This window comes from Dreissena polymorpha, chromosome 13, assembly GCF_020536995.1.
Source record: "Dreissena polymorpha isolate Duluth1 chromosome 13, UMN_Dpol_1.0, whole genome shotgun sequence".
NCBI lineage: Eukaryota > Metazoa > Mollusca > Bivalvia > Myida > Dreissenidae > Dreissena > Dreissena polymorpha.
In genome coordinates, this window is record NC_068367.1 from 36,627,687 (window position 1) to 36,641,795 (window position 14,109).

The following is a 14,109-nucleotide window of genomic DNA, read 5'->3' on the forward strand; positions in this document are numbered from 1 at the left end:
AAATTTCATATCAGAATATGGTCGACACGTCATAAAATACATTTAATTAATATAAAATATAACTGAAAAGGCTGATAAACATTCTATTATCTCGTACATCAGCCACCCCACAACCCATCTTCTTTAAAATCGGAGAATTGATTCAGTTGGTCGGCATGTTTTGTGTACAACATTTTTATAATTCTACAGTAAAATGATTAAGAAAACACTTATATTGCACCACATAAAATGCTATAAAACTATAATATTGAAGTAAACATATAAACTTATTATAGTTGGGTAGGTATTTCGTGTCAATCTCTTTCACATATGAAAGAGCTGTTGGTCATTTGGAAGTCATGTTATGCTGATTAAAGTACATATAGATGCATGACTTAATTTAGATTAAGCATAAATAAAACACTGAGTATTTGCCAAGATTCATAAGAGTCAAATATATACGAGAAGCAAGAGCGTAAACGTGCGCAGCGAGACTTGCTCAAATAGAACTGAGCCTCTCATGGCTTTCTTTCGAAATAATTTCATGTCTCCGAACTAATATGCAATACGCCCGGTGTTTTTTTTAATATGCGGATTAATGCTCCGTTTTAGATCTATAACTAATGAACGCCTCAATATTTTCAAAAATTAACACCGGATTAAAGTTCACCGACATTTTTCATACAGATTTGATATAAATATTATAGAGCTGAACAAAAAATACATTAAGCCCTGTTTTCCTGGCACACGCGCTGGACATACACCTTTAAAAAAACGCTGTACAAATTCCAGTACTTGTGCACTTAATTGACTGTTAACAATGACGGTTGAAATCCGTGCGTGGGAATTTTTCTGGTAACGAAGAAGAGCGACGTCAACGTTCATGAAGCCTTTCATTCATAAATGTATATATGCGTCGGTTGTCAAAACCAGCATCACCGGATGTACAATCTATTTTTGACCTGCATTTTATCCGCTGCTGTGTGCACCCGCCAATTAGTTTAAAATGGATTTCGAACCGGTAAGTAGTTAACATAACATCAGGACATAATATCCCTTCCAAAAAGGGCGCTATGCTGCTTAATAGTACATGTATATTGCAAAAACGAGAAGCTCCCAACGTATAATGTCGCAGTTTATAACAATACAAGTTATGTTTCATCTTTTGTAAAGTAGCTTGAGGTTTCGTATCTCTGAAAAGTATGAAAGTGGTATACATTTAAGCAGAGGAGACGTTCTTTAAAACATTCATATCAATGGTAAGTTCAATCACGACAGAAAGTTCGTGTATTTGGAAGTCATGTCCCAAAATGTGCTTAAAAAGAAGTCAGTTCCAAAAAGAGGGGTTCAACCAATAGTTTTTGGCAATAAATTAGTTATTAGAGATGAAACGGCGTCGGGAAAATGAAATAATCATGGTTTTAGTTATATTTTACCGTACACGTGCATCAATACTGTGTATTATAAGAGAAAATGATATTTGCATATCCCATTTCTTTAACGTCACGTAACGCGACAACAGATTTAAGAACGGTTTTCCTTCAATAACTTTTTTATCCTTACGTCTATGATCTTGAAACAAAAAACCGAGGGAAGCACAAACACCGGAGAGCCGAAAGGGCGTATTCATTCAAAAGAAATATAAATATAAACTGGCTTACCGGGTGAAAATATCCGCTACTCCTTCACGAAAAACACTAAAACGACGCCATCTTTGAAGTTTTGCAACAACTTTCTCACTTAAACGCGGTAAGCTCCCGTATACGCAGCCCCCCCCCCCCCCCCCCCCCCCGATTATCTAAATAAAGTAATATTGAAGACCGTATCAGAAAAGAAACATAAAAAGGTTTCTCATGAACTTAAAAAATATATTATTTTAAAAGCAAACTATGATAGCAACCGCCAATGTGCTTACATGTATGTCCACCGACTACGGCAAGCATGTATTCACCAACAAAAGTAACCGTGTAAACGCCAATAAAGGCATGCGTGTCAATTTATATGATATTTATAAATCTATGCTTTTTATTTATAACCGTCTTATTTTATTTTAGTGTAAGCCATCCAGAAAGCTATATCTCGTATGATAGGGAAGTATGATGGTAAAGTTCAAATTGTTTGTATGGGGAATGCATTTATTAGATTTGTTATAACATAGGAAAATCATACGTTCTGTAGAGCAAGTTCAATACCATACGTGTATTTCTCCTCATACTTACTCTGAATATTGTTTTATTATATATTTTAAAACATTTTAATTAAGCTTGATTCAATAAAAAGCCTAAAGCTTACATAGACACTCTTAGAGTCTTCTTCTTAAGTAGAACCAGTCCTTTTTGTGTCTTAAGATTCTGAGATCAAAGAGCGGTTATTGCACCCAGGACCTCCTAATAACTAGGAAGACTCGAATTCACTTTACTACCACATTTTAATTAATTGGTACCAAACAGTTTACAGGTATAAGCACTTGTCACTTTGCATTATCTCACAACAAAAGCTTTCTTCTTTCACATAGTTTAATTTAATGTAGTCTTAAACATACAGTCAAAATATACACAATATTTATTGTTCACATGTACAAATAAATAGCAAAACTTGACAACGAAATTTGATGTACAACAAATGTGAACAATTTGGGCGCCACATAGTAATACAACTGGTACTATATAATTTACAAGGTGGGTTGTGATGCAACACTCAACCATGTTCCAACCAGGAAAGTTTCTGACTTAAGATAGTCGTAAATTAAATACATTTCTTTTAAATTATAAAACTAGATGAAATCCAAACAAAACTAATTTGGAAACAGGTCTACACAAAATACATACTGACAAATCCTTTCAGAAAAACTTAAAGCAAATGTAATAATATAACCAAGGATAAGGTTACTGGTAAGAATATTATAACCATGCAATATAGAAATAACATGTTTATACTAATTGAGAAACATGCAATTTTAGCATTCACATAATATGGATATGGGTATTTGATTCTTAAGGAATTTGGAAAATGAGCAAACAAGCAAAAATATGAATGTGTACTTTCTGAATATGTTCATGAAAACAATATACCTCATTGTGAATATGTACACATCAAATAAAATCCCTGTCCAAATACGAGTACCTTTGTTGTGGACCTACTTTTTTACCCCACATGATCCAGTTTAAAACTTTGTTGAGATATCAATTGCACAATATGTCTGACCTTTTTTCTTAAAGTTTTGGCAATATATGTCACAAGATTTTGCTATACTTTGATCTGAAGACCTAATTTTCGAACGCACATGACCCAGTTTCAAACTCAAACAGAGGTATCAAAAGTGGAAAAATAGTATTACCAAGATTGCAAGATTGGTTAAAACATGTGGCCTCTAGAGTATTAACAAACATTTATTTTAACTTGTGGCTTAGTTTTTACCTTTCATATGTAAATGAGTTTCAAACTTGGCCCAAATATCATTAAAACAAATATGTTGACCAAGTTTCATGAAGATTGGGCAATAAATGCCAAATCTACTGATGACAAGGCAAATGTTTACGACGTATGAAAACAAAGAATAAAAGATATTCACAAAATCTCAAAATGAGAATATTTTGCTCAGGTCAGCTAATTAACAACAATGGAGACATAATGTCATACTGACAGTTACAATGCACAACAATCTAGTGTCCTTCTAAAATTATACAATGAAGAAAAAACAAAAACAAACATAATCAGTTTCATCATCTATTGGACCGATTATTAACCATAATGTACCACTCTAAGTGGTTTAAGTACATTCAAATAAATGACTTAAAGAAAACCAAACAGTAATAGCATGTTTTATTGACTGGTTTAAACACTAAATATTTTTCTGAAATGTAACCTGCTTTGCTTTCGCCACTCATTACATAAGTCTTTGGACTTAAATATATTATATGTATCCTTTTCATATCTGCTAAAGTAATTGCAAACAAACTATTATTACCAATAGCTTTACACTTTTCATATTTTTAGCACACATTTATTACATCAGTATTTTTAGAAAAGTATTTATTTTAATATGATGTCATACAAAAAACACTGCACACGTAAAATATAAATTAATTGCTGAACTGGGCAACAAATGCATGTTTTTGCATTCACGACATTTTTTCAAGCCTTCAACATGATTTATGAGTAGAGATAATAAGTATTAAAAGAATTAAAGAGTGTAAGGCGAGTGTAATATTGGATTGAAGAGTAAGTTTATCAATCTCAGTTAAAAAACATTTGAATGCTTGGCTAATTCTGAACACATTTGCTTAAAAGCCATGCATAATAAACTTCATCCCTATCCGATACTCGCCTCATATTCACTACCAATTACATGTATCTATGTAATTGATTGGAGAATACTATTCATAACAAATGAATAAGGAAATTACTACGCTTACTTACTATAGTTTCTAGACATAAGGATTGATTACTGTGAAACCAATATTATGCGTTTTACACTAATAGCTGTGGATTTTGTGGAACCGTTCACATCAAATCAGCCATTATAAGATAATCCAGAACTTGAAATATCAACAAAATTTAATGAATTCAAAGTATTGCATATTTTAAGTTTATAGCAACACACATGCATGAAATTAAAAGCAACAAAACTTCAAAATATCAACACAAATGTAATAAGAATCAATTTTTTTTAATGGCCAATTGTTTTTATTTTATGATAGATTGCAAGAACACATTGATCTATGAAAAATATTAATCAATGCATCCAACATTAAGGGACTACAATATTACAAAGAAGTCAAGTAACAATGCTGTTACAAATAGGTGTCTCAAAAACTACAATTTTCGAACTCAATTCTGATTCAAACAAAAACGTTGCTCGTAATGTGTAAATATTAAAATTAAAGTTGTACTACATATTAACATAGAAACATAGCACTTCAGACAGTTATACATATAGTATACAATAATATTATTATATTCATATTTATATAATCAGCTGTCACCATTTGTACCACATGACAATATTTTGCCGCATTTGATGGCCCTCTATCCAATATATATTACATATTGGACAGTCGGGGTTAAACCAAATACATCAGATCGTTTCCACTTTAAATTCAAGACAAATCAATAGAATCTACAATAGAATGTTTGATTATCTGCATAAAAGTTGTTAAAAATATATGTCCCATAAATAAATCATGCTTAAAATAACATTTATTAATTACTATTCTCTGAGGGCGTTTTTCTCCAAAAACACTGTTTACGTCTACAGTCATAAAACGTCATATTGCTAAAACGCAGACTAAACATTGAAATGTATTACTGAACATTAATAAGAACGTCAATAAAGATTGTGGTGGGTTTATAATTAAAAGATTATTTCACAGAGTTATGTACAATACTGTGATACATTTGGACTTATACACAGCTAGCATACTCATATGGGACCCACCTATCGTCGTCCAATATGGTATGTGATACATTTGGACTTATACACAGCTAGCATACTCATATGGGACCCACCTATCGTCCAATATGGTATGTCAGCTGTTTACTCGTCCAAAGTTTATCACCCTATTACACACTACGCTGTCAAATAACCCAATAACATAGTATTCTAGCATGGTGAAATGTGAAGTATGAAATGTTAACCCTCTCCCGCTCAGAAATAAAGTATGCGAACAGCATCAAAACAAGACAGCCTGCTAGTAACTTGCAATCTGTTCCGGTTTTATGCTGTTTGCTGCTCACCAGTAATGGAAATGAAGGCTCCACAACTTGAATCTATTAAGATAGGTCTAAACTTCAACTTGATTTAAGGGGCTACAAATGCATCTAAGTGCATATCTGAGTGGCAAACGGTTAACAAATTGACAATCATATAATAATTACAAATACTGACCAACAATGAAAATAACTCAAGGACAAGGGACAAAATTGTCACAAAACCAGGTTTTCATTGTGAAAAAAAATCTGATAAAGGGAGACAACTCAAACTGAACTTTTGAAATGAACAAACAAAATTAACCCCCTTTGTAAGTTTTTTTTTTTAAATCTATTTTTAGTCGTGGCGACCTTGACATTGGAGATATTGACGTGATTCTTTCGTGCGACACACCGTCCCATGATGGTGAACAAATGTGCCAAATGATTTTAAAATCTCACAATGAATGACATAGTTATGGCCAGGACAAGCTCATTTATGGCCATTTTTGACCTTTGAACTCAAAGTGTGACCTTGACCTTGGAGATATCGACGTAATTATTTCGCGCGACACACCGTCCAATGATGGTGAACAAATGTGCCAAATGATTTTAAAATCTGACAATGAACGACATAGTTATGGCCCGGACAAGCTTGTTCCGCCCGCCCGCCAGCCAGCCCGCCAGCCAGCCAGCCAGCCAGCCAGCCAGCCAGCCAGCCCGCCCACATTCGCCAATCTAATAACCAGTTTTTTCCTTCGGAAAACCTGGTTAATAATCATATGAGTTGCATACTGGAAAAACTTAGATAAATGCATGTGTGGTGTCGTCCTACATTAGCCTGTGCAGTCCAGACAGGCTTATCAGGGACAACACTTTCCGCTTGTATGGAATTTTTTATTAAATGGTTGTCTCTTCTTAATGATAGTCTAGTCTAAGCAGAAAGTTTCATCCCAGATGAACCTGTGCGGACTGCACAGGCTAATATTGGACGACACTTTATGCACATGCATCAAGCCCAGTGTCACCTGAATGCGGCTCATATTATTCAAGAACAACATGCACATAAGTATGGATAGTATGCATGAATCAACCTAACAATCGTCAAAGAACTCATTTAAGGCAATAACAATTAAACATGGTAAACAGGTAAAAGTTTTCAGTATATCAATGCCAGTTGTTATAATCCATTCAAACAAAGCTGCCAGCATATTGGATTATAAATACGACTACAGTTACCTCCTAAAAAATTCAATGAATAGCATTAAAAAACTGTTACTGGACGCATTGACAGCATGTGAAATGTGAGACAGTAATAATGAAATTGTTATAAACTTTTATTGCGCATTTTCATTGGTGTGTTTCACAATTTGAGTTTCTAACATTTAAACTATACATACACTTGACGGACATGTTTACAACACCTAAGGAACTGTATAATGAAGGCAAATTGTATCGTATTTCCATTTTACCCCTTGGACCAACATGGTATTGCGCACTTTAATTGCTGAGTTTCACAATTTCACTTGTTTACATGTTAACTATTCACTTGACCAGCATGTTTACAACATCTAAGGAACTGTTTAATGAAGGCAAATTGTATCATATTTACATTTTACCCCTTGGACCAATGAGTAATATATGCACGTAAATGCGTAAAAAAAAGATAATAAATGTATATGTTCATATGCATCATTAATGGGTTGTGATTTAAAACTTACTTGATCTCATACAGAAATGTTATTTAGAATCGAAGATTTCACGCTCTATCAGCGATATTTGGATTTACATATCAACCAGGGCCCATTTTCAAATAACACCGTAGGGAAATCCTAACATAAGGCCGTTTTTAAGGCAACATTTCAGATCAAATGTTCTATTAAATATAAGGAACATGTTTTCTGCTAAGTAAAGGATAAAATATTATTCACTTCAGTTTTATGTGCCTGTTAAAAACATGCTCCTGTAAAAACATATACATGTAAACAACAAATAGCCAAACAAACAGTATTTTAAGAATTATACGATTTTTCGATTGTTTACCCTTCGGGGTTAGGGGAATATGGGCCGTCCATGTTTGACAACAAGAACATGTATAATAATAAATGGTTACAAACAAATTTCATACTAAACAAAATAAAAAAAATTACAATTAAGTTACATACAGACATTCAGATACAATTCTCTATAATTTTAACATTATATTATGACTATGGAATACTTATATGGGAACAAATATAGATTCATTTTATACTTCTTAAAATGTGAGCAGCAATGTAGTATTGTAAGAGAATGTATTTAATTAGCATTTTTGTCTCTGTCTTATTGATTGGTTCAGTCTTTTAAGAAATTAAACTTACAATAAATGAGATTTTGCTGACAGCAAACAATTCAATACTGGAATTTTACAAAAACATGTAACATAGTAAAACAACAGCTATTGCTCAGTAAATGTTTTGAAACATGGTAATATTTGTTTGCCATAAAAATTAATAATAATAAAAAAATACTTGAAGCTTGAGGCTGAGGCAAGTTCATTTCAAAAGTTGGTCATATGACGGGGCAACCAGCTTTTCATAAAGGCTTGAACCTTTCCCCCACTGTTTATAACTAACTTTATGTTTTTTAAAGAATGAACATTCAGGCTAATGAAAGAGCATTATACATTGAGTCATGGCAGAAATATTATACTGTTGTTTGATATTGTTTTCTTAAATGTAAGCATAAGATAATTACGACATCTACTTGGTCCTGGGCTCCTTTTTTCTTTGCCCGGTCAACCAATGTACTAAGGATAGTTACCCGTCTCAGCAACCTACCGTACACAACTTAGTTTCTGTCCCTCTGGTAAACAAACTTCTAACATCAGGGATGTGATTTAAGAACCACCTCAACGGAGGAAAATTCCCTACCCATCTTACAGGTTTTAACTCTTCCTTTGTATTTAGACCCAGCATCATTAATACCTATTTGTAAAATTATTTTTACATTGTTATGGAGCTGACAGCTGAAAGGAGGAGAAATCTCACCCCTGTAACATGTAAAAACGTTAACACTTAACAAACAAATATCACTTTGACTGCATCGACTGTCACGCTATACACTTGTCGATAAATTCAAGGAACCGTTTTGCATATTGATCGGGATGAACGGTGGATATCTCCGCCCCAACGCCATGTTTCATCGTCTTTGCGGCAAGAGCGGTGCGCTTTTTCATTCCATACCGTGTCAGAATGTCTATAAGTGCAAGGAAGTAAATCTCCTTCTTTGGTCCTCCTTTAAAAGTAAAAATAGTTGCCGTTCAAAATATTATTTCAATGGTATGGAATTATTTTTTTTCAAAAGGCATGCATTCCTTATTTTAAGAGAAAAGAAGATAAAAAAATAGTTACCGTTCCAAATATTATTTAAATGGATTTTTTTTTCAAAAGAAGTGAAGGCAAGAGAATGGTAACAATTACAAATATTATTTCATTTGAAAATGGGTTAAAACTTGTATGTTCATGAGTTAATACAAATATCAAACAAGAGATGTGTTCGTCAGAAACACAATGCCCCCTACTGCGCCGCTTTGAAATAAAATTTCTATTTATTATTTGGCAGGTATAGAAATCATCTCCCTTTAAAGCTTATTTCTTCCTTTGGATTTTGTCCAATCCAACCGGAGGGGGGGGGGGGGGGTCTGTGGACAATAAAAAATGACCAAGTCAGACATCACTGACAACCAAGGCCTGTGGTTTATCAAAGAGATCATAGCCAGAGTTCATCATGTATCTATGGACATAAGTCCACAGGTATGTAATGAACCCTACCTTTCACAACTTAGTACAGGAAAGAAATGATAATTATATCATTTAAAAAAACCTTTGACAAATCAATCATTTGAGTTATAAATAACGTTATCGTTATAAACATAGCATTAACGTTGGCATTGAGGTAAGTGTGTCGTTTATTCTAAATTAAGTTTTTGTTTTTTTTACTCTTGTTAAAGCTGAAATAGTGTCAATGTTGTTCAATAAAACGCTTCAACACAGTGCACATTTAGTGGTGTGAAGCCCCAAATGGTCCATATACAAATAAATAGTGACCGGTCCATATACTCTTAGGTTTCTCTATATCATTTTACAGACTGAAACTGGTCATATAGATATAGAAGGACCAATATCTCTGAGGTGTAATATAAGAGTTTATACTGTTTAACTTATACAGCTGAACGGGAGATGAACTCAATGTTAAAATTAATTGATTATTGTTGTTGTTGAAACCTTCAATAAGAAATGTTTAGGTCCAATTGCAAACAAGATGTGTTTGTGAAACACAATGTCCCCCTATATGATGTTTGACCTTGAAGGATGACCTTGACCCCTATATGATGTTTGACCTTGAAGGATGACCTTGACCCTTCACCACGTAAAATGTGCAGCTCCATGAGATACACATGCATTTCAAATATAAAATTGCTAGCTTCAATATTGCAGAAGTGAAATTACATGAGCAATTTTGACCCATATATTTGACCTTGAAGGATGACCTTGACCTTTCACCACTCAAAATGTGCAGCTCCATGAGATACACATGCATGCCAAATATCAAGTTGCTATCTTCAATATTGCAAAAGTATTCATAAAATAAGCGATTTAGGCCACATATATTTGACCTCTGACCTTGAAGGATGACCATGACCTTGACCTTTCACCACTCAAAATGTGCAGCTCCATGAGATGCACATGCATGCCAAATATCAAGTTGCTATCTTCAATAATGCAAAAGTACTCATAAAATGAGCGATTTTGGACATATATATTTGACATCTGACCTTGAAGGATGACCTTGACCTTGACCTTTCACCACTCAAAATGTGCAGCTCCATGAGATACACATGCATGCCAAATATCAAGTTGCTATCTTGAATATTGAAATACTGCAAAAGTGTACATTAAATGAGCGATTTTGACCCATATATTTGACCTTTGACCTTGAAGGATGACCTTGACCTTTCACCACTCAAAATGTGCAGCTCCATGAGATACATATGCATGCCAAATATCAAGTTGCTATCTTCAATATTGCAAAAGTTATTGCAAATGTTAAAGTTGGCGCAAACCAACCAACCAACCAACCAACCAACCAACCAACAGACCAACCAACAGACAGGGCAAAAACAATATGTCCCCCACCACTGGGGGACATAAAAATACATACTTATTTTCCTTGGGAACAAGTCTCTATAATGGCCCAAAATTTTAACGAAAAACAATCGCTGACCTACCTTCCAAACTCTTCACTCCGAACTTCTCAATGTTCGGATCTATGTCCCCGTTGAATGCCGGCACAGGCCCGTATGGTTGTGGGCTGTCGGGCGGTGTGGGTGCGAACCCGCCGATGTCTGGCACCTGTTCCTCGAGCCCGTTCTCGTCTTCCCCACTCACAGGCTCCCCGTCAGACTCGCTATTCTGGGCATTGATGTCCGAGCCCTCGGGCTCGATCCTGTCGCAGTCGTGGATGCCCACGATCAGACTGTAGTCCATTAGGTGCAGACTGGCCAAGAACTGTAACAGAAAATATAGTGCATTCAGTAGAAAAGATGCTATCCATTAATTTATGGCTGACCATCAACTTAAATAGAAAAGATAAAATCCATTAAAGTGCAGGCTGGCCAAGAACAACAAAAGAAAAGAGTACACTCATTCCAGTTCCCAGAGTCCAATTATAAAATTGCCAACTTTCCAAGCATTTTTTTAAAACATTTAGTAAAATGTTATCAAAGCAAAAATTAAGTGCAGGCTGGTCAAAAACTTGAACACAAAATATGTGGCCTATTAAGTGCAGGATGTAGTCAGTTAATTACAGGATTGCCAAGAAAACAGAACAAGAGATGTGTTCGTCAGAAACACAATGCCCCCAACTGCACCGCTTTGAAATAAAAATTTCTATTTATCATTGGGCAGGTATAGAAATAAGCGTCTACGGAGTTGGATTAGAATGTGTAGTTTGCAGTTCCTGTTAATTTTTGCAGTCATGCGGAACATTTCGCACTTTATCGCTCTCAATGTTGGTAAAATAATTCTCAAACTAAACGTGCTTACATCTGAGTCGTTAAGGGCATGCTATATAACGTAATGCATAAAGGGAAGTCACTCTAAATGTCATTTGTGTTTGTTAACGTTTTTTAATGATTTTGACAGAAAACTTCTTTATTGTAATTTGGAAAAATTTCATCAAAATTTGATTGGGAATGGGGGCTGTTTTTTTGCTTTGGGAATGCCTCCATTTTCCGGAGACGCAGACAGTGGTGAAAAACTCCTGAAATCAGAGTAGATGATTTATAGACATTGATTAAAACAGTTTTTATTTTTTCCCCAAATATGTCTCTTTCGCCCTCTATTTTCCCCTTTAACCCAGTGTCTTCCCCTTTGTCTAAAAAAACACCTCCAAATCAATCATTTGAGTTATAGATAATCAAAATAAAAAATCTGTACAGTAACTGTGAAAAGAACTTACGTTCTTGGTAAGGAAATATATAATCTGAGATTTATAATTATATAAATTACTTCCCTTGAAAATAATTGTCTCTAACAAATCTCTATTTTTAGTAGCAAATAATTAAAAGCCACTACCGTGACTGTAGATTCACCACTCGAAATATGCAGCTCCATGAGATACACATGCATGCCAAATATCAAGTTGCTACCGTAAATCTACAAATATAATACGCACTTTTTTACCTGCTGATTTTTTCTTCGAGTAGGGGGTGCGTATAATATACGAGTTTAGAGCAGAACTAAATTTGACCTGTGCAAATTTTCAACTTAATCGCTGTTATTCGCTTCGCGGCAGCCATTTTGAACTACACCATTTCATCAAAGGGGTGCAACAGGGCTCGCACTGTCGTTCGCCATTTGAGTCATTTGCGCAAATATTGAGAATTTGGCTCAATAAAAATCTTATTTGTGAAAATGCGAAAATCTAGTAAAATTTCATTGAAAACAACCGCCATTTATATTGGACTGGTTTTCTATATATTTTTCTCTTTGAAACTCTTTGTTTTAATGAATGTGTTCGCAATTCGAACAGTAAACGAAACCCGGTCTGTAACCGATTATGAGACATCGATTGACCTTATTGTTATTGAAATGCGCATGGTAGCTGGCCTATCAACATTGAGCTGGCTTACACATGAAATGACGTTGTCGAATGAAACGTGAGAACGGGAGGAGCTATCAGATAATATTGGGTCATCCATGCGCAGACACTGTATACTTTGAATACACAGTTAATATCGTCGTCTGTCTACAAAATAGCGACTGGACGCTAAGTCGTAAAAAGAGATTAGCAAATGAAAAAAACAACAGATAATACCCATAAATAAATATTTATTTATCTTTCTACCGCATATTTACCATATCTGAAGTAAAGAGTGGTAATTAAATAATTAGTTTTAGGATGCTAATAGAGTCTATTACACCTGTCTGCCGATTGCCGAATTAAATTGAAAGGTGATAATTAATTCATTTGTTTTTTTCTTCCCAAATTAGCCTTAATGACAGCAGCGTATTTTAATTAAAGAGATCATGAAAAACACGAGCAGTTAAATTGTATTTCAAGTTATATTAAAGTATTGAGTTTGTAACTCGAAAAAAGAAAAAGGAATTCATCTAGACAACTATAAAAACGGAAGTAACCATTTTGTCTTCTTATTACTTTATTATTATTATAATTATTATCGTCCCGTATATTGTCAAATTGAATTAAATGTGAAAACAAAAAACAGGGTCTCTGCTTCTTTCTTTTGTAATTATGACTGCTTGACCCGGATGTATGCAAGGGGCCCGTGTGTTATCGGTAACAATCAATGGTAATATAAACAATAGACAGAGATATTTATTATGCAACTGTCATATCAACAGCACTATAACACATCCTGATCAATATACCGGGGTAACAGATAGTTGACAACACCAAATTGATTTGCTATTTTCACAACACAAAAATATATTGACACATTTTTTCGGAAATGGCTGATTTCGGACACTGATTTTTTAGCGTGTATTTTACTCGGATTTTCAATTTTTACCGATAAATTTTGACCAAACTCGGGGGTGCGTATTATGCACGAGGGCGTATTATATTTGTGGATTTACGGTATATTCAATACTGAATAATTATCTCCCTTTAAAGCTTATTACTTCCCTTGGATTTGTATTTTTGACCTTAGACCTAAAAGGATGACCTTGTAATAAAGAAAGATCATTTCTTTTGAAGCTCCCATCATCAAAAGATTAAATACTTTATTGTCAAGAAAGATTCTTCACTATATCACAAACACTATTTATTCGCTTATTAAAATTTTAAAGACATTGTTTTGCTTTTTTATCCCCTGCCAAAGGCAAAGGGATAAAGAATTGACTTTGTTTTTGGTGGAGGATATCAATTCAACGAATT

The 14,109-nt window shown here is 34.3% G+C and overlaps 1 protein-coding gene across 3 annotated transcripts in view; it reads right to left on the bottom strand.

Moving 5' to 3' along the window:
• Positions 1-14,109, bottom strand: part of LOC127854878 (phosphatidylinositol 5-phosphate 4-kinase type-2 alpha-like) — a 131,032-nt gene that overhangs the window by 62,413 nt on the left and 54,510 nt on the right. For 2 of the 3 annotated variants that reach the window (XM_052389981.1, XM_052389983.1), the window contains 2 exons: positions 10,937-11,216; positions 8,634-8,943 (listed from right to left, as the gene is read on the bottom strand). In XM_052389981.1, coding sequence (XP_052245941.1) covers positions 8,759-8,943; positions 10,937-11,216 — 465 coding nt within the window. In that variant the 3' untranslated portion in view covers positions 8,634-8,758. Of the gene's footprint in view, positions 1-8,057; positions 8,944-10,936; positions 11,217-14,109 lie in introns of those variants that run through there. The other variant, XM_052389982.1, reaches the window with a different exon arrangement.